Source organism: Drosophila gunungcola (genome assembly GCF_025200985.1).
Source record: "Drosophila gunungcola strain Sukarami chromosome 2L unlocalized genomic scaffold, Dgunungcola_SK_2 000008F, whole genome shotgun sequence".
Lineage (NCBI taxonomy): Eukaryota > Metazoa > Arthropoda > Insecta > Diptera > Drosophilidae > Drosophila > Drosophila gunungcola.
The window spans coordinates 2270144-2292918 of record NW_026453163.1 but is presented as its reverse complement, the minus strand read 5'-3'; the positions used below and the strand labels follow the sequence as shown (position 1 = coordinate 2292918).

General features: G+C 43.7%; 5 protein-coding genes and 2 long non-coding RNA genes across 7 annotated transcripts; 4 read left to right on the top strand and 3 right to left on the bottom strand.

The window, feature by feature from the left end:
- The first annotated feature begins 789 nt into the window (after positions 1–789).
- LOC128253335 (acyl-coenzyme A thioesterase 9, mitochondrial) lies at positions 790–3320 on the top strand. The gene is made up of 3 exons (XM_052981654.1): positions 790–1022; positions 1078–1320; positions 2276–3320. Exons 1-3 carry the CDS (start codon positions 893–895, stop codon positions 3229–3231), a joined length of 1329 nt encoding a protein of 442 aa, XP_052837614.1. The 5' UTR covers positions 790–892; the 3' UTR covers positions 3232–3320.
- Positions 3321–4635: 1315 nt separating this feature from the next.
- LOC128253340 (ubiquitin conjugation factor E4 A) lies at positions 4636–8787 on the bottom strand. Its single transcript, XM_052981660.1, has 3 exons — positions 7961–8787; positions 7008–7390; positions 4636–6746 (listed from the first exon to the last, which is right to left on the bottom strand). The coding sequence occupies exons 1-3, from the start codon at positions 8682–8684 to the stop codon at positions 4875–4877; spliced, it is 2979 nt and encodes a 992-aa protein (XP_052837620.1). The 5' UTR covers positions 8685–8787; the 3' UTR covers positions 4636–4874.
- A 612-nt stretch (positions 8788–9399) lies between these two features.
- Positions 9400–9947, bottom strand: LOC128253342 (uncharacterized). The gene is made up of 2 exons (XR_008267430.1): positions 9831–9947; positions 9400–9764 (listed from the first exon to the last, which is right to left on the bottom strand). It is a non-coding gene; the product is annotated as an uncharacterized LOC128253342 (long non-coding RNA).
- On the top strand, positions 9891–12012 carry LOC128253341 (retinol-binding protein pinta). Its single transcript, XM_052981661.1, has 3 exons — positions 9891–10195; positions 11055–11427; positions 11491–12012. The coding sequence occupies exons 1-3, from the start codon at positions 9891–9893 to the stop codon at positions 11752–11754; spliced, it is 942 nt and encodes a 313-aa protein (XP_052837621.1). The 3' UTR covers positions 11755–12012.
- A 1091-nt stretch (positions 12013–13103) lies between these two features.
- LOC128253433 (uncharacterized) lies at positions 13104–15402 on the top strand. The gene is given in 5 exon segments (XM_052981823.1): positions 13104–13264; positions 13319–13943; positions 13945–13983; positions 13985–14404; positions 14465–15402. Coding segments are annotated over 5 exon segments (1239 nt in total). The 5' UTR covers positions 13104–13226; the 3' UTR covers positions 14582–15402.
- A 60-nt stretch (positions 15403–15462) lies between these two features.
- LOC128253430 (transport and Golgi organization protein 1) lies at positions 15463–20720 on the bottom strand. The gene is given in 8 exon segments (XM_052981819.1): positions 15463–15988; positions 15991–16441; positions 16619–16720; positions 16781–17405; positions 17616–17748; positions 17806–18242; positions 18335–20314; positions 20423–20720. Coding segments are annotated over 8 exon segments (4167 nt in total). The 5' UTR covers positions 20571–20720; the 3' UTR covers positions 15463–15697.
- Positions 20708–22378, top strand: LOC128253435 (uncharacterized). Its single transcript, XR_008267450.1, has 3 exons — positions 20708–20752; positions 21677–21761; positions 21820–22378. It is a non-coding gene; the product is annotated as an uncharacterized LOC128253435 (long non-coding RNA).
- The last annotated feature ends 397 nt before the right edge of the window (positions 22379–22775 follow it).

Genomic DNA, 22775 nt, shown 5'->3' with positions numbered 1-22775 from the left:
AGATATAATTTACATGGTCATGAAGGAACAATTTTTTTGTTCAATTACAAGAATTTAAAAAATGTTAAATAAAATTAAAATCTGTCAAAAATAAAATTTTCACTTTCTATTTTTCCCTACCCAGTTTATGGTCTTAACTGCAAAAAATTTAGCTGCGAACGTGGATAGATATAATACAAGAACATCGGTAAGCCGAAGTTTATATACCCTTCCAGCTATTGCAAAAACGAAATATTCTTTAAAACATAAAAATTTAGATTTATATGCGTATATGTATGTTTAAAAACGTTGAAGCTATTATTCATTGTTGCTATGGCAGCTATATGATATTAATTAAAAAATTTAATTAAAAAATTAAACCATTACTATATCCAAAAGTAATTTTTAAAAAAGTTAAAAATAGAGAAGTCAAAAATGTAAAAAAATTGTTGCTTGTAATATTATGTTTGTTTCCATGGAAGCTATATGATATATTCTTCCCATCTGAGCCAAATTTAAACCGCAATTCTGAAATAATAAATTATTACTATATCTCGAAGAACTAAAAATAAAATAAAAATAGCAAAGTTTTTAATTTTTTCATTTTCATTTCATTTTTCGGCTCGTATGTATGTCCGACTTATGTATGTCCTACCTTCAACAGGAAGACAACTTTTGAATCTTTATACAAATAGCTTTTTGCAAGAGTATAAAAATGAACTTTCTTTTTGTTACTCAGAATTTAGCTTATAATTTTATTTTCCACAAAGCCAATTTCGGAAATTTATAAAAAATAATTTTTGCCTTTAGTAAATCATTTTACTTTCCTCTATAATGACAAACCAATTTTTGATGTACAAAATGTGGAGAAAATCGGAAAGTTTTGTCTAGAACTCGAACCCGTAAGTTCACAATGCATTTGGGCAGTCGGGCGGTCGCGGTCCGACGTCTGTGTCCGCAGCTTGAAGTTCTCCGTCAGCGGTTTGTGGAGTGCGCTGGGAACCAACTGGAGTCCGGGCACTGCTCGGGCACCATGGCAGACGGTAAGGGCAGGCAAGACACCATTTATGTGCCCACTAATCCCAATCCCTGGCGCAGTGGCCAAGAAAATTCGAGAGCACGTGGGCGTGGAAGGGGGCTATCACGCCATCCCCAAGAGCCGGGATGGGCTGCTCAAGTTCCAGCCGAAGCGCAACGAGTTGCCGAACCGCTCCATGAAGGATTCGCACACAACCGCCAACGTCCTCCTGGAATCCGATGCCCTGATGAGGGAACGCTTTGTTTACGGGTTGGGCTTGTTGCGCATGGGCCGGATAATGGAGGAACTCGATCTTCTTGCCGGTACGGTATGCTGTCTTAAGGTTGTATTCTGCTCTTAAAATTTAAAAAAAAAAATCTTTTTTTTGGCATTTATTTGTTGAAAATTTAGACTTAAAAATTTTATCTTTAAAAGATTTTTTAAAATTTAGCCGATTTCGTGCCGTGGCGTCCGAGTCACTATAAATGTTTCGTTACCTTTAAACGCGTTTTTCTCGAAACTACTTATTATGATTTGGTTGACATGATATTTAAAGTTCTACTGAACCGATTCCTTTGAAATTTGGTATATATCCCATTTATACAATACTCTGTCTTGGATTTTAAAAAATGTTGACTAGGTATTTTTTAAAATATCCGAAAAGGTCGAAAAATTTGGGTAAAATACCTACATAGGTAAAAACATACAGACCAGCTAAAGTATTCTCAATTTGACAAATAAGTAAATTATTATTAAGTTAGAGTGAAGATGGATGTACAAACAAATACTTTATTTTCTGCTTCAATCAAATTACCTTCTAAGGCTAGTTACCTTTGTTTTAATAAATGTCTTTCTAAGCCTTTGCAGAGGGTAATGTGATTTCAGTCATAAGTTTGGAACGCAGTGGTAGAGGCATTTCCGACATTACAAAGTAAAACATGTATTCTTGATCAGCACCACTTGGATAGTCGATCTAGCCATGTCCGTCTGTCCATCTATCCGTCCGTATGACCGTCGAGATTTCGGAAACTACAAAAGCTAGTGATTTAAAATTTTGTATCTCTCGCTGACCTCTTTCTTTTATCCCTACGCAAAGCAAATTTACTTCAGAAAATTGCTTTTGAAATTAGTTAGCCAAAAGTAGCAGGTATCTAGTAATCGAGGCACCCGTCTATAGTGTTCTACATTGTTTTAATTAATTAATTTAATTAATTCCTAATGGCGTAGTATGGGCATACACAAATTGTACGGCTCACATTAAAATGTATTTTTTTCCAGTGTGGATCTGCCACCGACACATCTTTCCGCCGCTCCTTCCCAAAGGCGTTCCACTGCCGTACACGTTCGTCACCCTACTGGTAGACCATGCCCACTTCCTGGTCGAGAAGTTCAAGCCGGATGTGGACGTGTCTCTCTCGGGCCATGTGTCTTGGACAGGCAACAGCTCCATGGAGATCACGGCGTATGTGCGCCAAAGCGGGCTGGTGCTGGCGAAGGCCATTTTTATGATAGCAGCTCGAAATGCCACCAATAGCAGACCGGCCCCAGTTAATCCCCTGGTGCCGGCCGACGAGCTGGAGGACTGTATCTACAAAGAGGCCCTGGAGCGGCACAAACGGCGGACGGAGAAGTTGGCGCGCCTGGAGTCTAAGCGGCAGCCCACGATGGAGGAGGAGCAGATCATGTACGAGGTGTTCACCCGGACCAAGGGCATCGAGGGGCCTTCAGATACCGCCACCCTGCCGGCGGACTGCCGCTGGATGTCCGAGTGGCAGCGCAGCACCCTGCTGCATCCGTTCCCGCAGAACCGCAACGAGGCGAACACAATCTTCGGGGGCTTCATCATCCGCGGCGCCATCGAGACGAGCTACATCACGGCCTGCCTCTACTGCGGGGACTATTCGGTGATCCGGTTCATATCCGACATAACGTTCACGCACCAGATTCCCGTGCACAGCTATATGAAGTTGAGAGCTTACGTGGTCTACACCCACGACAACTACATACAGCTAATGACCGTGGTGATCGCCATCAATGGCAACAACTTTACGGAGTTCCATTGCAACACCCTGCACCTGACATATATCTGCAAGCACAAGGTTCCGGAGATCCTGCCCAGGAGCTACCACGAGGCGTTGTGGTACCTGTCAGGTCGTCGCCACTTCCAACGCTTCCTTACCTCAATAAATAGGGACATGGAGGGGAGTGGATCGTCGAGCGCGGGTGATGATTAGGACAAGAAGCAATAAGTGATCCATTGGGAACGGAAGTATTAATTAAAATTTAAATTCATTTAAGGGGGGTTCTACCTAGTTGCCCTCAAAACCTGCTGTTTTTCTGTAATTTTGTTCTTAGAAAGTATGATAGGTATGAGAATAAAATCTTAACCAGTTGTAAAGTACAGTTTATTAATGCTACAATATTGTTTTGGGGGTCATCCAAAAGAAGGGGGGACTCGTCCTTATGGAGGAAGTCGTAGAGTCTGTAAAAAAAATTTGAAGCGCAAAAGACAAACATGTCCTTAGTCTGTAAACTTTTCCGTATCCGTGGTACCAAAATGAAGGAAGAAACATAAAAAATGTTTTTTTTTTTTTTTAATAAACAATTTTCAGTATTTTTGTAGACGATTCTGGTAAGACGGATGCACATACTTCTGGGGAACATGTGTAACGGTTGCTCAATTTTTGCGACCTGTATGACTTTCACCAACTCCAAAAGCATGGTTTCGAAAAAAATGCATTGAAATTTGAACTATAATTGGGAAAAATGTATATCCCCGGTACACCAAACAACCGATAACTTGCCTAATTTAAGAGATTTTAACTGAAAATTTTGGGAGAATAAAACTGAAATGCAAAAAAAAATATCTATTTCAAATTTATCTATTTTGAGTGTTCAGTTGTATATCTAGATAAGTCCGTCTGCGCCTCCATCTGCCCGTGTGAACATCGAGGTTTAGGAAACTATAAAAGCTAGGAAGTGGTCTATACGCAGCAAGTCTGTCTAAAACGCCCACATATCTCAAAAACTTTTAAAGGCACAATAGAGTCAAGTTTTTTGTCGTTATATATGAACTATAGCGTTCCTTTTTGTTCGCTTGCCGAAACCTACACTATCCTCCCGACTATAACATATGCATAACTGCCTTTGAAGCAAAAGTACAACAATTCTGTTGGTCCTCTAAGATTGTAGAAGAAATATTAATATCATTAATTCATTTTTACCGTTCTTTCTGTTTTAAATCATTTCAAAAGATATGCTTAAAAGCTATTAACACAAACTTTTAAAGTCGTTTGTTGTTAGATGAAGGAAAAGGAAAAATCACACAAAATGAGTCACATATTCCAAGAAATCAGAAGGAGGGGGTTTTCTATTTTGTCGGTTTTATCCTAGTTTTTGTAGCCACAAACCAAAAAAAAGAAAAGTTGTTTAATGAACAACTAAAATTTATAATGGGTATTTACATCATTTTACTAAACTTATAGGTTATATTTATACGATTAAACCAGTTATGGATTATAGTCTGAATAAGAGCACGCGCAAATGTACGGATACATAAGTAGCTACTTTTACAACATAAGTTAACGGCAAAATATCATTGTAATTAGGACATCACAGTCAATGAAGCTGCATTTCAATTACGTTGCTAAAATATATAATTTGAGAATATAGAAACCTTTATTCGACCGATAAGGAAAACAGAGTAAGATTAAAATTCAAAAACCACAACTGTACAAGGATTGAACATACAAGCAATACTATGTATGACTGGAATTCTTATGAAAAAAAATACATTGACTATTGCCTAATCTGTCATCGCGTGGAGTTAACTCTTTGGTTGGGCAGCTGCACATGCAACGGCGTCTTCGATGCTGCCTCAACTCTTGGAACGGGCCGCTTCTCGCCTGCCCTCAATCCACTGCTCAATCTCCAGCTTCAGAGCCTCGTTGGACTTGACCTTATCCATGGTAAGTGGTTCACGATTAAAGGGATCGGTCTGGTCGCTAAGCAGGTGACGGGCAATGGTGGACCGATCAACGGTTACCTTGGAGCTGGGCAGCACGACAGGATCTGTCATCAGCGTAGAGATAATCGGATCCAGGTACTCTTCTGGAGCATCGGCCAGCAGCTCCTGCTCCTCCTTATACTGCGCTCCCATTCGCGCCACCTTTACAGCAAACTCGGACATGTCTCCGATCAGTTGGCCTCCTCCAATCCGAATTAGGATGTTGTCGGCGTAGCCGAAAAGCTGTTCACTGTAGGAGCGTCCATCCTGCGACACTGCCAGGCAGAAGCTATCATCAGTGCTTAAATTGATGTATATGTGAGAAATCTCCAGCACCGTCTGGGCCGGGTCGAACTCGAACTCCTTCTTGTCCTTGACTTTGAAGCGCTCCTTCCTGGGCCCTACTAAATGCAGCAGGAAGTAGTTCAGCATGGCTGCGATGCGATCCACCATACTGTTGTGGCAGAAAATGCTTTTTATCTCCGTGGTCAGCAACTTCAGGATGTTTATGGTGTCCCTTCCGAGAATGTTGTCAAATCGGGCCAGCATGCCCAGGTGTTGGAGGTTGCTCACCTGCTGTTGGCGCTCGTTGTGAGACAGTCCACTCCACTCACCATTGTCCTGGGCTTGCTGCAACTGCTTTATCTGCTCCAGGTTAGACAGCGATTCGTCCAACAGGAAGATGGCATCATTTATAAGCAAATTAATAAAGCGCAAGAAAATGGGGGGCTCGATGGCCTCCATGTTCTGCTCTGCTTCGATGGCCAGCTCCCGGAAGCACTGCACGTGCTCCGGCTTTGTCCACAGAAACTCCATTATGGCGTACATGGGCCGGCGATAGTTGAACTTCTGCTCGAACTGCACAGACTGGCCGGTCATCTCTATGCTAACAAAAACGTTCAGCAGACTGCGGACCACCTTCAACCGATCCGTATGGTTGTCAAACACATGGGTGACAAAAGTCTCCCTGTTGCTTCCCACAATCTGTGTGGGCAGGAGAAACTCCAAGGCCTCAGCCAGTTTGGCCCGCAGGTGGGGATTCTTCACCAGCCCCGAGCTGCCCATGAATAGCAATATCATCTTGAAGAAAGCGTCGTGTGCGGAAAAGTAGATGTGGATGTACTGATCCCCGGTCAGCCGTCGGCAGAAGTTCAAATACGCCGATATGTTGTCGATAATGCTCTCTGGCACGGACTGCATATACGGAGCCACAAAAGGCGGTGTGTCTGAGAGCAGCTCCAGGTTGCGGAACACTTGTGGGGAGAAGTCGCGCTTGTCCAGGCACTGCTCATAAATTTCACGGGGCAGCATAGCCACTTCCGTCAGCCAGGTCGCCGAGGCTTCGAAGAACTTCAGCATGGCCGTATCATTGGTGGGCTCTGAGAGCGTGTTCCTGATGCACAGCACCTGCTGCATCTGCTCCAGCAGCATGCGAAACAGGTTTTTGGTTAGCTCATTGTTGGGATCACTGTTCAGAACCTCCACGTAGGCTGTCTGAGTGTTCTGCAGTTCGCGCATCACGCGAGTGAGGCGTTCAATGCAGGGACGATTGGCCAGTTCGAAGCATTTGTGGGTCATGTAGAAGACCTCAGTCACGAAATTGTACTTTTCGGCCGTCAGACGCTCTTCGCCCTCTTCGCTGGGCAGCAGGCAGGTCTCGTCGTGGGCCTTCAGCAGACTAACACCCTTCGCATGCCGATCCTTGTCCGGCACAGCGCAATAGGTGGGGTCCACCAATAGAACCTGAAAAGAATACGTACAGGGTTGATTATCAGTTTAGGTGGTTTATATATTTACATATCATAGAATATCTAAATTGATTTAAGTTTTAAAATTCAGTACAAAAATGGTTAAGGAAATATCTCAAAGGTTTGTGACTTCTAAATTAAAATGATATTTTATTAAATGACTACCATTTGATAATCATTTGAATTATTAAATTTAATAATTATAACTGGCAATGCCTATTCTAGTTACAAGGTTTAATGTTCAAAAGCGGATTACCTTTAGTGAAGGCAAGCACAGAGGAGCACAGAGACGGGTAAGAACTGCACTCAAACTGGTCATAAAGGCATCGCTGGCCGTGCTGTGGACCGTTTGCTCCAGGTTTAGATTGATGCTGCTCCACAGATGACCACGCGATACATTTGCATCCAGGCAATTGGCTATCCATTGGAGTGTCTTCTTTTTGGTTTCGGGCGACAGGACGAGCAGCTGTTTGACAAGCAGAAAAGTTGACTCCTGGTGATGGGACAAAAGTCCCCACAGAGCATAGTCCGTTTGGTTCATTGATAGCTCCTGGAAAAATTCATACTTGGCCGTCTGGGTCTTGGGCAGAATTGAGATGCACAGAAGACTGCCCAGCAATGTGTCCATGTATTCGCCTCCTAAAGTAGAACAAGCATTCGAATTTGTGAAAATATCAGTTACTATAAAAACATTGGAAAATAAATTTATATAATTCCTAGTCCATTTTTATTTGAATTCGATTTGTATGAATGTTTATTCGTGCTCTGTATAAAAACACTTTCTATACCTGACCAAAAGTATTAAAAACTTGGTCGGAACTAACATCAAATCCCAGAAGAAGCGGGGAATTTACAGAAAACTGGTCCTATAGCAGCTATATTAATTGTTGTCTGAATTAAATGAAACTGACACTGTAAGAGTAGACAGTTTATATAATTAATCTCGAAATATTTTCGTATAAATTGAAAAACAGCAGAGAAATAATTTGTTGGCTTTTTGTTTCTATTATTTCTATATGAAATATTCGTCCGATCCTTTAAAACTGAGTGACTAGTTTGCGTAAACAGACGGACATGGCTATTTCAACTCCATTAATGCTGTTCAAGAATATATATACGTTTTATAATGATTCTTTTACTGCGTTGCAATCTTTTGACTGCCCTTGTAGGCAAAACAAATAGTGCTGTTTAAATAGTTATTAGCCTTACCTTTAGCCTTGGGATTGGGAGTGGTGTAGTCGATAAACAGCTCCCCCAGGACGGCTGCCCGCTTGTCGCGCACGAAGAAGCCGAGGATCCAGAAGATGTTCTTCTTGACCGTAATCAGGTTCTCCTTGGCAACGAGTTTCTGCAGTTCGGTGAGCAATGGATAGAAGATGGCCTTGAGAGCGCCCAAAGCCTCGATCGGTTCGTCCTCCTCCACCACCTTGGAGGCGACGCGGACCAGGAACTCCTGGGTGCTGGTGTCGTGTTCGTCGGCCTGCTCGAACATCTCCAGCCACTGGGTGGCGAAGGATTGGGGGGCAAATAGGTCCGGCTGGCGCATGCAGGTGCTGGCATTGTTCAGAATCAGGGCAAGGAGCTTGGAGCAGTCGGTTTTCCGCTCGGCCTGGAAGCGTTCACAGCGGGCAAAGGCTCCTCGCAGGTAGCACATGGCCCGCGGTTCCAGCGCCTCCGGACTGGCGTTCCCCGCTGCATACTGGCCGGTCTCGGCCAGCATGAGGCGCTCGAAGAGGGCGTGGGCAACCAGGTCCTCGCCCAGCATACCCTCGCTGGTATCCACCACCACGTCCGCCAGGCACAGACCTGCGAGGGAGGACGCCTTGTTCAGCGTGAAAAGAAGCACATCCTCGACCAGTTTGTGGGACACGCCATCGGAATTGGTGCCCTCCTGGAGCAGAGCGGCGAACGGGTTCTCCTCGACGCTTGTCATCGGGACAATTTGGATTTTATTGTCAGATGTTTTCCCTTCCCAAACCTGACGTTCAGGTGCAAACAGTGTGACCGTTGGAGTACTCGCTTCAAAAACACTAATATATCCTGTTTGGCAAAATGACGGTATTTTCTCAGGCGTTAGCGCTTCTCTGCTGTGCCCTCGTCAAAAGTTTGAACGAATATTTTCATCATTTGAGGGAAAGACTACTGTTTAATTTAATTATTTGTAAGTTTTGAAAACTTGTTCTATGGAAATTCAAATTAAATTTTTATGCATTCAAAAAATGAAAAATTAAAAATTTTATTTAATTTGTGCTTCGTTCCAGCTATGTATATAATATATTCGCTCGACTTTTAAAATAAATTAAATTATATATTATCTAGGTGATTTTCAATAGCAGTTGAAGCTAAGATAAAGTCGTCTATTTTTTATAAAATTAAAACCGTGTTTCTGAAGTTAAACATCTAGGAGTATGAGTGTACATATATGTCTAAAAACTAAAGGTATTTGGAACTGCCGAACTGAGTGATTTTTCTAATAGAAATTGTTTTGAATAAGAAGAGTTAGGTAGACTTGACGTTCTGTATTTATTTTTATTTATTTTCCTTCTTAAAGTTTTCGAGTTCGCTGCCTCGAACAAGGCCTGTTATCAATCCGCCTTCAGTTAAGTAATTGCACTCGATTAACCTTCTTTATCAATGGGATTTAACAGCTCATATCTGGGCCAGCAAAAACCGCAGTCGCCTGCACTCAAAAAATAAATCCAAAGCCAATTAAGACAATCAATCGCAAAGCGACCCATAACGAAGTGAACCCACTGGAATACAGCAGGCGCTAGCCTGGTACCACCCACCAACCCACACCACCACCACCCACCACTTCGCACCTCCCCCACAACCACCCTCCCGACAAAAGTCTTCGTGCATTGTTAAATCGGCTTATGATCAGGCAAAGTACGTTGATTCCGCATGTTACTCGTATATCAATTTGGCAGTCGACGAGGTATTTTCAAACGGTTAGCATATGCACGCAGTTCGATTTTCGATTTGCAGAGCTTTTTTGAGGAGCAAACCGCAGCTGATATAGCAAGTAAACAAACATACGAGTAGGGCGAGGTGAAGTAGGTAAAATAACGATTTTTACCCACTTTAGAGCACCAATGAGCAAGGGACTATTTCGACAAAAGCTATTTCCTTCCTCAAAATGAGTTCGGTGCGACCCCTGAAGCCCGCGCTGATGGCGATTGCCACCAGGGAGCTGAACGAGGTGCCCCACCGGGTTCAACAGGATATCGAGGCTCTAAAGGAATGGGTCTTGAAGCAACCACATCTGAGAGCCTGCACCGAAGACCAGTTCCTTCTGGCCTTTCTGCGCGGAACAAAGTTTAGCCTGGAACGGGCAAAGGAGAAGTTCGATCGGTTTTATACCTTGCAGGGATCCATTCCCGAGGTCTTCAATAAAAGACGCCTCGCCACCGATCCCCAGGTGCTGGATATTATAAGGATGGGGTAAGAAAAGTTCTAGACCCAGAGATTATGAGTCTCGAATTGAAAAATTAAGAAACGGGCTGAGACCAAAACAAAATTATCGTGTCCTTAAGGAAGCATTCCTAACTCTATAAAGTAAATAAACAGCTGCGGTCATAACAATAGTAGTGGGACAGTGTAAAATCCTAAAAGACACACGTTTAAGGCTTAACACAAACTTTGATTTAATTTATCTTAATACTTAGCTACCAATAAACAAAATAAGGCTTTAAAAAAAATTGATATTGGGTTAGATTTTCAAGGAAAATAAAAACTGTTACCAATTCTATAAAATTCACTTCTTAGAATACTGCCGTAAAAGATTTTAAACAAATTTAGGATAATAACCAAAATCCTCGTTCGTCTGCACTTTGTATTGGCATAAAAATGTTTTTTATATCTTATATATAGATTGTAATCAAAAATTAAACAAGTATTTATTTGATCAATTATTTTGAAAAATGTTTAAAAATATTATTCCCTTGATAGATGTTGGCTTTTATAGAGGCCAGTTATTTTTTTATATTCGGTTATATCTATCGAAACACAAAAAATTTGCAAGTCGAACCATTATTATAAAAGTTATTTGCAAAAACGATACTTTTTGAATATTTGTAAATACGTATTGCTTGCTTTTAGCTTGTCGCAGTGACCCTGCAGCTCGGCAGATGGCGCCACATAAAGTCTGATTGTTTTCAAGGGATTTTTCATTTTGAAACTGATCATATTCGTGGCACTTGTCCTTAGGGTTCCTTTTGACTACATCTATATAACTCTAACCATTATCTGCCAATAATAAAATTCGAGTTGTAAAATTAAAAACTTTCGTCATTGCTCACAGAGTTCTCCTGCAAATTCCCATGGATGTGGACGATCCCGGGCCTTGCGTGACCATTATTCGAGCTGGGTCATACGACACGAGCAAGTACAAGTTCCAGGACATAATTCGCGTTGGATCCATGTTCGGTGAGATCATGATGTTCGAGGACGAGAACGCCACGGTCAGCGGTTATGTGGAGGTTATGGACATGACTGGAGTTACGGGTGCCCACCTGTTTGCTCTCCAGCCGCAGTTGCTAAGTAAGTTTTCCACCTATGCGGACGAGGCGATGCCGACGCGCCAGAAGGGAATCCATTTCATCAATGTCCCTGCCGCCTTCGAAGCTGGTTTCAACTCGTTGCGTTCTTTTTTTCCGGCAAAAATCAAAAACCGGGTGAGTCCTAATCGCTTTGCATCATTAGCTCCCATTTGAGCTTTCCAAGACTATTTCTTTTAGATTTCGGTAACCTCTGACCCGTCGGCTATATTTGAAATAGTGCGTCGCGAGTATTTGCCCAAGGAGTACGGCGGAACCGGGCCCAGCATGCAGGACATAAGCCGAACCATGGAGGCGAAGCTATCCAGTTATGAAACCTACTTTCAGGATTCCCAGAGTTTCGGTGTTGATGAAAAGCTGCGCGAATTTGGGACTCACGAGCGGAAGAATCATCGCTCCTCCTTTGGGGCTGCGGGTTCGTTTCGGAAACTGCAGATTGACTGAAACTGACCGGCAGGAAATAACCAATGTCAACCGTTAAGATTTAAAAAGGAAGAAACTATTTGCATAAATCTTACCAGGAAAACCTCGTTAGTCAGTCACAATAACAAACATGTTTATATCTAGATTGCCAAACATGATGGTGATTACCTTTGAGCTATAAGAGGAAGTCTTACAAAACTAGTAAAGCAATAACCACAATGTGTCACAAACTTTATATTGGCTTATTTGATTCTTTATAATATAAAGTCAGTGCCTAAATGTTTCAATAGTTTTATGTTATATTTGTATACTTGTATAGTAAAAGGGTAAACTCCTTTTTCGGTAAAAGTTTATAACCGCAAGGCTAACACCGTATATTGTATGTTTTTGTCGAAATCAGTTAGTTATCTATCTCCACCGATGTAACAACAACGCAGCAATTCGGATAATACTTTTCTTCATATATAATAGATTGTTTATTTATATTTGATGTTTGTACGCTTAAAGCTTTAATATCGTTTTTAAAAAAACGCGGTCGGGTAAATTCCTGTTTTGATTATCGTTTACTTTGTACATAAACGCCGGGCTCACGCTTCCTGACGGAATACTCTTGGCAAAACAGATGACTAACCGAATCATCTCAAATTTGCGCTTAAGGGTTCAACCCATTTGATAGTTTCAAAAAATCTAAAATTTTTTTTCTATTTTTCGCTCCTACAGGATATGCAGAATATGTTGGTCAAGCAGTTTTTACATTTTCGTAAAGTATATGACACTAAGAATCAAAAGTGTTCTATCAGGTTGTACGTGGCTTCACCGGCACTTAAACTTTCAAACGCGTTTTTTTTCGAAACTATGTTTTTCGAACCGTCCGAACCTCAAAAATTGTAAAAGGTCAACTCCCTTTTGTTATTTTCAAGAGAACCCACCAAAAATACGATTTTTTTATTTTTTATTTTTTGATATTTTTAAAACTTTGAGATTAACACGCTTTTTACGTTTATTTTTGGCCAGCAAATCAGTCTTAAGGTCGCAGGTCGCAGGTGGACCAGGTTTTTTTTAACAAGGCCATTTTGTAGCTTCATAAGTCTCAAATCATTAAGTATTTAAAAATAAACAAAAATATTTTTATTTGTAGTTAAGATGTTACTTATTAGATAAAAATTTGTAAGTTCTAAATTTTACTAAAAATCCCAACATAAAAGTTTGAAAAACGGGCTGTTTTTTTTTAATTTTCTTTTCTTTTTTTATAAAAAATCGTTTCTTTATAAAATGTGCAGTCATTCCTTGGTGATTCCAACTGCTTTTAAAAACTTCGATGTTTCTAGCGATACATCGATTTGTGGTCGACAACAGGCGAGAGCTTTTGCCGTCAAAAGCTTTGTTGATGAGTGTATTCACACGGCAAGCAACAATTTGTACCTTGGACACATGTGCACTACTCACTCGAGTTCCAGGCGCTTCTGGGCCACCGGTAGCCTGGTTGCATCAAAATGGCTTGCATTGAGGACCTCAACGAGGACTGCCTGCTGTAAGTGGCGTTACGACGAAGTCGGGGAAGGATCATGACCTAACGGCTGGACAGTAAAATTACAGAGTACCTGAACCTGGAGGAGCAACTGCAGCTGTGGCGGAGTAGCGAGCCCACATCCCGCCTGCGATCGGTGCTCTCGTACACATGGCAGCATCAGACCCATCACATTGTGGACCCCGAAACCTTCGGGCGAACTGGCCGGGACGTCATCCAGGAATTCCTGCAGTGCATCCGCAGCACTGTGACGAAGCTCACATTGCAGTACCTGGCCATGGATCTCCTCGAGCAGTGGAAGCCCCACACGTTTCCCAATGTGAGCGAGCTGACCTACATGGGCGATGAAAACAGTGAGATGGATGGGGACTCCGACGTCGCGATTCTGGTGGGCTGCTTTCCGCACCTGGAGGGCATCGGGCTGAGCGGAAACGCCAGTGGCCAGCACATTGGCCAGTGGAGGAACCTTCGCCGCCTGGACCTCCAGCTGTGCTGGTACCTCAGCACGCAGTGCTTCGAGGAAATCTGCCAGAACCTGCAATTAACCCTGCAGGCTCTAAGCATCCAGTGGCACAGAGCGGAGGAGGATGCCTATGTGCGGGCCATCTGCACGCTGCAGGCACTGGAGGAGCTGGAGCTGGACATAGTCCACCTCGGATCGGAAAACACCGCCCGCCTGTTGCAGTCTACCCAAGCTGAGGAAGCTCCGGCTGCACAACTTCGAGCCAGCTGGACGACCTACTCAGGGACATCGGGAGCCAACGGGGTCGGGATGTGGTGGCAGCCGCTTTCAGCGACAGCATCTGGATGACGCGCTCTGAGATATTGGCCAAGTTCCAGAGCCTCCGCTGCCTAACGCTCGTCGATGATGAGGGCTGTTGCGCCATCGACTTCCGCACGACAGTCATCAAGTGTTTTCCGCTTTTGGAGCAACTGCATCTGGAGAACTCCCGCATCTGGCCAAATGCCGACGGTATATGGGACGTAGTGCTCGCCTGTCCGCGACTCAGGCTTTTCAGCCTGTCCAACCAGGTTCTTTACGACGACTTCTTTGCCTTTTCCAAGTCTACCATGGATCGGGCATTGCACCAGCGGATGGAGCCTTTGACCATGCATTTCTACAGAACCGGCAAAGAAGCTTTGGTAGGTTAATTGGTTGGATTTTACGTTAATTGGTTTGCTTAAAATCACTCTCTTCTCTAGATTTCCCAGCACTTTAGGCATCCCAATCTAAAAATTTGTTTCAGTCCCACAAACAACCTTTACTCACAATTGTCTGGCGAATCAATGGAGCTGGAATTTCTACTTCCCGAATCGTGACCCTCACAAAGTGCGTAATTAGTTAATTAATTTGAAGGACCAAAATGGTGTTCTTTGATTAAATCCACTTCGTCCTTTCCACATATTATTCCGCTAACTGGATTTTGATGGCTGTTAAAAATATATAAATAACATATTTATATCAAGCATTAACTGCTGAAACAATATAGTCGAAACTTTTGTATATTTTACTTATAAATGGAAATGTAAGAATTTTGTCCATTGAATGATTACTTATATCACACTTGTACTTAAAAGATGAAAGATAACCCTTAACCATGTTCACATAGGCCCTTAGAAGCTAAAAAAATATTTAACAGATTCGGGCGTTCAATATTGGTCATACAATGTTATTTAAAAAAAAACCTCTAAAACGTTAGATTAAGAAAATACGCCTTAAAAAGCAAATGTGTTTAATCTATTAAAATTGCAATGTAATCGTTTAAGTTTCAGTTTTGTGATTGATAGTTATTGACATTATAATAGTTACAGAAAAAATAACGTGTGCGCCAACAAGAGGTAAATAAGAACCAAAACCAAAAAAAAAACATATTATTAATAGAAAATCCAATCAAAACCTTTTAACAACGTAAAAAATGTCTTGTTTTTCCCGCTTACGTTTTTAGCGGATAAGTCTTGTTATATTTGAACTAAATAACAAAATTGATTAATACAAAAATTTAAAAGAAATTTGTATTTGTATAAACATATATTAATTTTTCTGACAGAACGTTTCTTACGTGTTTGAAAATGTGTAAAACAAAGATATTTTTTATAGAAGTGTACTAATTTTTCGTGATGAATAAAAATGTATTGTAAATTTTTATCGTCTTTCAAACCTGAAATCTTTCCCGCACCTCAACTCAAAATAAAAGGCGCAGTTTTTGGGTTTTTGTCTGAGTTTAATTTTGTTGAATTTCTTGGTTATCATTCACCATTGAGTCAGGAGTTATGCTTGTTTTTGATGTTGATTGTTTCTCCTGAGATGCCCGTAAGTGGAATCGGTTAGAGAGGCCGACCCGACCGTTCGATAGTCGTTGATTAATAAATATATTTGAACTAGTTTTGAGTCTAATATACTTGGTAGGACTTGGTTACACGAAAACACGCTCTCCCTCACACCTCGCTGTAGGGTCGTGATGCCGCGCTCCGCCCCGAGGAAGCGGGCGGTGGACTGGGGGGCGGACTAAAGTCCGTCTCCGTGTCGTTGTAGTTGTAGCGACTGTCCGACGGGGACAGCGAGCGATATGTGCGCGGCGAGTGGTTGTAAGAGTCCGGATGACGCCGGCCCCAGCTGCCGCTGTGTCTTCGACGGCGGTGCATGTCCTCCTCATCGTCGTCGTAGTCATCGTAGTCGCTGTAGTCCGAGTACCGGTCCCGGTCCCGCTCCCGTTCCCGTCCCGCTCCCGATCGCTGCGGCTCGAAGGCGGTGGCGAGCGCATGCGCCCCAGGGGCGGAGGGCGTGCCCCACCCGCTCCAGTTGGGGGCAGGAATGGCGGCGGAAGGCCCATGAACGGAGAGAAGGGCGCCGCCAGGAATGGCAGTGGATTTGGCATGTTCAGCAGTGGCGAGCCCGGCAAGGGAAGCGGCGATGGAGCCGTTTTCAGTTCCGCCCCCAGCACAGGCGCTCCGTTGGAGGCGATGGCCTCCATGACGGCTGCATCTCCGACTCCTCCGCTGGCCATGGTGGTCAGCTTGCGCCTCAGGCCGGCGGCCTCGGCCAGCGCCTCCTCGCATCGGCGTTCCGACTGGCGCGCCGCCAGCCAGGACTCGTGGGCGCGGTTCTCAAGTGTGCCCATCTGGGCCTTGTGCGAGGCTATTTGGGCCTCGATCTCGGCACGCAGCTCGTCGTTTTGAGATCTAAAAGTTCGAAGAATTCAGGGCTAATAAGTATAGTTTTCGAGAACACAATTTTCAAAATCAAAAAACACTTTCAATTAAAGATTCATTAAAGTTAAAAAAAGTGTTTAGTGCAACGTTTTTAAAACCAATGGTTCTTAGGTCAAATATTAGTACATCGTCGTTTGCATTACTTACTTGAGAGTTTGGATTTCGTTCTTCATCAGCGTTTGAGTCTCCACTGTGCTGGCGTTCTCGCCCTGATGTTGCAGCCATTTGGTCTCCTGCATGCTGAGTTCTCTGAAACGGTCATGCAAAATTAATGAAATTCCTCACAGAAGCCATATCAAGTTAAACTACTTCTTAAGTTCGTTCTCCTTCTCGCGGAAGTACCCAGACAGGACCTCGAGTCGCGTCTGGGCTTCCAGCTTGTCGCGCTCTGATTGGTTGAAGTCCTGCTTCAGCTGCTCCACATCTGCGCTTGACTGCTGCAGCTGGATTTCCAGGCGCTGCTTGTGCGCCACCTCCTGCTCCACCTTCGCCTGCAGCTCGACGAACTTCTTATGGGTTGCGCTCAGTTCGCCGCGCGTCTTGGCTGAGGTGATCAGTTCCTGGACATTGAAGTTGGCGTCCTTCTTGACTGCCTTGAGACAGTCTTCGAGGGCTTCAATTTTGGCCAGACTCGTCTGCAGATCGCCGTGTTCCCGGTCCCACTTGGCGGTCAGGTCGAGGATTTGGTTCTGCAGCCTCTGCATTTCGTAATTGCGTGCCTCCAGCGCCTTGGCCAACTCCAATTCCGTGTTGGCCTGGATTTCCTCGAGGCGAGTTTGCAGCTTAGACTTCTCCATCTCCAACTCGTAGTTGTCCTCTTGTAGGGCCTTCAGATCGCTGGTAAGACGGGCCGTGGCCTCCGTGAATGCATACTGCAGTTCGCTGTTCTCGCGACTCTTTTCCGCCAGACTCGAGTTGATCTCGAGGATGATCTCTGTAAAATGGAGGAAGTAATACCTTTACTAAGCCGAAAATAAAATAGGAATGTACTACTTGCAAGTCTCATTTAAATATTAAAAAATTTAAATAAAAAATAAAATAAAGCCTGAATGGCGGGTAAACTGGTTTTAAAACTAAATGTATTTTATATACCCATTGTGCCGCCTAAAGATTATCATCATAAAAGCCACCGGCATGTACTCACTCTCTTGGTCGTTGAGCTGCCGCTGCAGTTCGTCGACGGTGCTCATAAAGGCCTCATCGCCGTTCTGGCTGCTTAGCACTTCCGACAACATTTTGTTCAGTTCCAATCCAGCCTCGGCCGCATTGTCCAGATCCTTGAAACGTCAAACAGTTTTTAACAACGCTCAATTTCATTTGCCGCCTGGACCTACCCTTTCTAGCGAGCCCACCTGCTCCTGCAGCTTGGCCTTCTCGTAAAGCTCAGATTCCAACTGCTTCTTAAGGTCAGCCACCATGTCGTTGGAGCCAAAGGAGTTGTCCTCAATGCTGGCCAACTTGGTCCGTGTGGTCGTCAGGTCGTGCTTGATAATCAGGTTTTCCTTGTGGGAGGCCAGCAAACTGCGCTCCAAGTGATTTAGTTTGGAGAGAAGTGCTCCCTCCTGGCTGCTGTTGCAGAAACAGTAGTAGGCGAAGACGAAGAACAGGGACGACGCTGCCGCAATTAGCACACACAGCAAAAGCTGACTGTGCTCCACCAGCTTGCCGGCCATCACTTCGACAAAATTATCCAGGGATATGGAGGGACGGCAGTGCTCATCCCGGGTTTGAAAACGGGCACAATAACCATCGACATCGGCAGGAGCAGCGCCTGTAAAATTAAAAAGGCCAAATATAATATATATTTAAATTTAAAGAATTTTTAAAGACGTCAACTAATAATAAAATAAATAGAATAATCACCTTCGGTTTCCTTTTGAGAGGATGCCACCTCAGCCTTGCCTGGATAGAGAATTCTCTGCAGTTCATCACTGTTTTCTAGTGGACCCGTCTGTGGCTCCTTCCCGATAAAATTGTTTACGGTGCCGACAATGGTGGCGAAAAGACCAAGGCCCAAGCCATTCTCCTTAATGGGAGCCTCCGACACGGGACTAGCAGTCGCGGGCAGAGCCACTGGCTCCACGGAACCAACTCCCACACGCAGCGGGTCAAGGTACGCTGCTTGTGTGGTCTCCTCGTGAACTGCGCCGTACGGGGAATCAGCGTCAGGAGTTGGGGTAGTTTGCTCTGCACTCGTTGGGTAATGATGGTGGTGATGCTGATCTGGCTGCTGCTGCTTGTAGTAGTCATTATCATTATCAACGACTTCATTGGATTGTGTATCCACAGAATCAGAATCATTGAGCTGCTGGTCTGCATCTTGGACCTGCAGTGTCTGCTGTGCTTCCTCATGCAATTTCTTCTGCTGCTCCGCTTCTTCATCTAACCTCTTCTGCAGTTCCGCTTCCTCGAGTAACCTCTTCTCCTGCTCCGCTTGCTCATTTATTATCTTCTGTTGCTCCACTTCAGCTTGCAACCTTTTCTGACGCTCTGCTTCCACAATTATTCTCTGCTGCTCCTGCATCTGCTTATAGTAATCATTGGGGTTCTCAAAGTTTTTCGTTTCAAAAAGAGGCGGCAGGCCAATTGGTTTCGCATTCAATGGAGCATCTTTGGTGACAGGAGCAGGTAGGCTGGTCACTGATTCAGGTTTACTATTGATTTCCTCTTCGGATTGAGCAAGAGGTTCAGTGGTGTTTTCTTTTTCAGGCTCAGATTGAATTTCTGCAGAAAGCTGAACTGTTTTTTCTTTGACTTCATCTTTAACAACCGGATGCGGTACATCAGGCACCTCTTCAGTGACAACCTCGGCTGGCAGAGCATCTAATGGCTTTGATCCCACAACAGCTTCCGGCTCATTCTTGGGAGTTTCCGTTACCTCCGTTGGTTTTTCTGTAATCACCTCGTTTTTCAAAACAAGGCTCTCAGGAGTGGCTGGAACAACGAGTTTATCGTCTTCTAGCTTTGGAATCTCCACTTCCGCCTTTTGTTCCTCCAAGATATCAGTTGTGTTCGATTTGTCAACCGAATTCGGGTTCAGTTCAATCGATCCCGTAATTGACTTGTTATCGTTTGCTTTCGGTTCGTTATCTTCACCAGATTGTTTGAAGTCGTCTTCGTCTTCGTCTTTGTCGTCGTCGTCGTCTGCCTCGTCATCCCCGTAATCGAAATCCTCAGTGTCTTCAAGTTCAGCGTTGATGGCCTGCGGCAGTAGAGTCGGCTCCTGAGCTCCAGTGGCAGGCAGCTGACTGGACTCTGAAGGGGACGCCTGCGGCTCTTTCGTGTCAACGATTGCAGAGGCGGATTCAAGTTTCAATGCTTGATGGGGCTTCTCTGTCTTTTCTGTCTTTTCAGGCAATATAGTGCTGTCGTTGACAGCTGAAATCGCCTCCAGCGGCAGCTCCGTACCTTCCACGAGCTGCACCTGGGCTTTGGAAGCCGCCGTGGGATCAGGAACCTGCTGATCCTTAAGCTGGTTCTGCTCCACCACTATTGAGTCCACGTTAACCTCAAGCGGTGACGTCGTGGTCGTGGCCAAGTCGTCGGCTGACTCAGAGGCGTTGAGAACGGGCTGCAGTGGCTCCTTCACGGACGCAACGGGACTGCCAGGTCCTACTACAGGCACCTCAAACTTCAGGTCCTTGTCTCGCACCAGGATCTTCTTTTCCATGATAAAGTCCTTGTTGGCGTAGCCCCGACGCCCGTTGATATCGACGCCCCACAGCTGCATGTTGGAGCCGGCACTTTTGGACAGGACGCGGATGGGGGAATTGATCTTGAAGGATATCTGCCCCTCGCCGCCGCTGGCGTAGCTGATTTTGGCAATGCCCGTCGAAATGATTTCTGCAAGTCGAAGAACCAAGTCGCACCCCAAATTAATTATGCAATTTGAGAGACATGGAAGCACAAGAGGTCCAAGGCTGTGCTGTCTGGCCCCAGATTACAACTTACGTTCACATTTCGGGTCGGCGCACAGTCGTTTGTCGGAGAGAGACGCGGCCCACGTCAAAGTTGGAAGACAGCAGATCGCCAGGCCCAGCAACAGGGCCAAGTCACTCAGCAGGGGCTGCATTTTCGCTTTCTCGTTGGCCAGCCGCATTTTGCATTGTCTTGGGGCTCAGTGGACAGGTGAAATAAACTTATTCCGCTGCAGCTACTTATTTTTTGTGTATAAAAATGGGTTCACTTTCAGCTGAGTTGGCTTTTCATCGGTGTGACCGTCTCTCGTGCGCCAGGGAATGCTGTCTGGTCCAAGGAAAATACTGTAATATACCAAAATTAGTAAGTCCTCCACTGTTCAGTGCTTCCGCGTTTCTGTTACGAACAACGACTTCAAGTTTGAAACGTAACGCTTTCCTAAATGCAGCATTCGTATGGAATGTTTTTAATGCTTAATTGCTGGGGTGATCAAAACTGCCTTATGACAGTGCATTTACCAACACATTTAAAAAATATCACGAACTCAAGTAAAGAATTAAGTGTAGAGCTCAGGAAAAGACAAAAACAAAACAAACTTAGCCATCCAAAAAAAAAACAAAGTAATTGTTGTTACCTTGCCTCGGTATCAGTTATGAATTGGACCGCAAGGAAGAAAAAAATTGTAACTGTATAGCAAAATGTATCCAGCTTAGAGGAAATGTTTCTTTTAACAATTTTATATGTTCCGACTTAGAATTAATAAAACTTGAGATTTGAATATAAGAAGGTATTCCATTTTTGTTTTTAATTAAAAAATTAGGAAAACTAAGGCTATAAAAAATTCTATATAAAGAGAATGACATTCTGATTTCCGCGACGTTATAGAGCTCAAATACAATAGAGTACAAATAAGTTAGGTGACTTTTTATCAAAAGGCGTTTGTATTTCATATATATAAAGCTGTATAAACAGCCACGCAAACTCTGAAGCAACGAAATATTTCAAATTCAATGTACGTCTAAGGACTCTATAAACGATTCAAACTTATAACGTTCTTTGTCAAAGTAAACAAAGTATCCTGTTACATTTTCAGGGCTGCTGCCTTTAACTATTAGAAATGGTTGCACAATTTCGGACCTTATGCAATGGGTTTCTATAACTCAATGGCTTCAAATAATTTAAAAAAAGGATAAGAAACAAAATAGGAAGGGAATGTTTTAAATATTTTTGGGGGACTTTATAATCAATAATATACAATACTTAAAATAACTTCTTTCCTGTTTTTAGGCTATTGCACAGTGGTCGACCGGGGGGCAAGTGATCCTTTCTTGGAGAGAATTACGACGTTTTTGGAAAATTTTAACAACGAAAAGTATGTTTTGACTAGCTTTTCGTGGCTGCGCACATTTGAAGACTCAATTCAATTTCAGCGAGCTCTACATCCAAGCGGATTTAAGGACTGATCCTGCTGCCTATGCGACTACGTTGCGCCTTCGAAGTAAATCTTACGAAACAAATGCCAATGTGGTGCAACGTTTCATTATACAAACACATTAAATATGTATGTAGGCACGGAAAAATGTACAAAGCGCGTGCAAATGCGAAAGGACACTGAAGCACGTTCGAGTGCAAAGATTGCGGCTCCTTTTTCACCGGCACAAAAAGTCCTTAAAGCATAAACGTGTTGCCTCCGCTAGTCCACCTGCCTCTGCTACTCCACCTTCCTTACGCTAGTCCACCTGACTCCGCTACACCGGCTCCCCAAGACGAATCATCTTACTTTGACATTTAATTGACGCAGTAACTTTCTGCCGTATCAGCAGATCATATCGGTGAAAAAAGGCACTGCACCTTCCGCGTTTGCACGCGCATTTTCTGTGCTTATTTTGGCATGGCCTAATAAAAGATCTTTTAAACTTGCTTTTGAAGGCGCAGAGAACCAGACTTTTCGGCGATACCCAAATCGTATGCCTAACGTTTATGTTATGTGTGGACAGCGCTACGGCAGAGGGAAAACATAGTAGAGATGGAAAAAAATCGATGAAACCGATGTTTTGAATACATTGACGCTGGCATCGATGTTTCCTCACCTCTCGAGCACGGAGTTTCGCGGCTAACATTGGAATGTTAGATCATCGTTTCTCTAACATTTTTATGTTAGTTCGTGGTTTTCTTAACATTTATGTTAGAAAAACGGTGATCTAACATAGGAAGAGGGCGCTGAGAGCCATAAAATTCTTTCAAAGAGAGGCTTTACAGAGTCAGAGAGAAGAGATGGAAAAACATCGATGTTGCCCCAAACATCGATAAAACCGATGTTTTGAATACATTGACGCTGGCATCGATGTTTCCCCACCTCTCGAGCACGGAGCTTCGCGGCTAACAT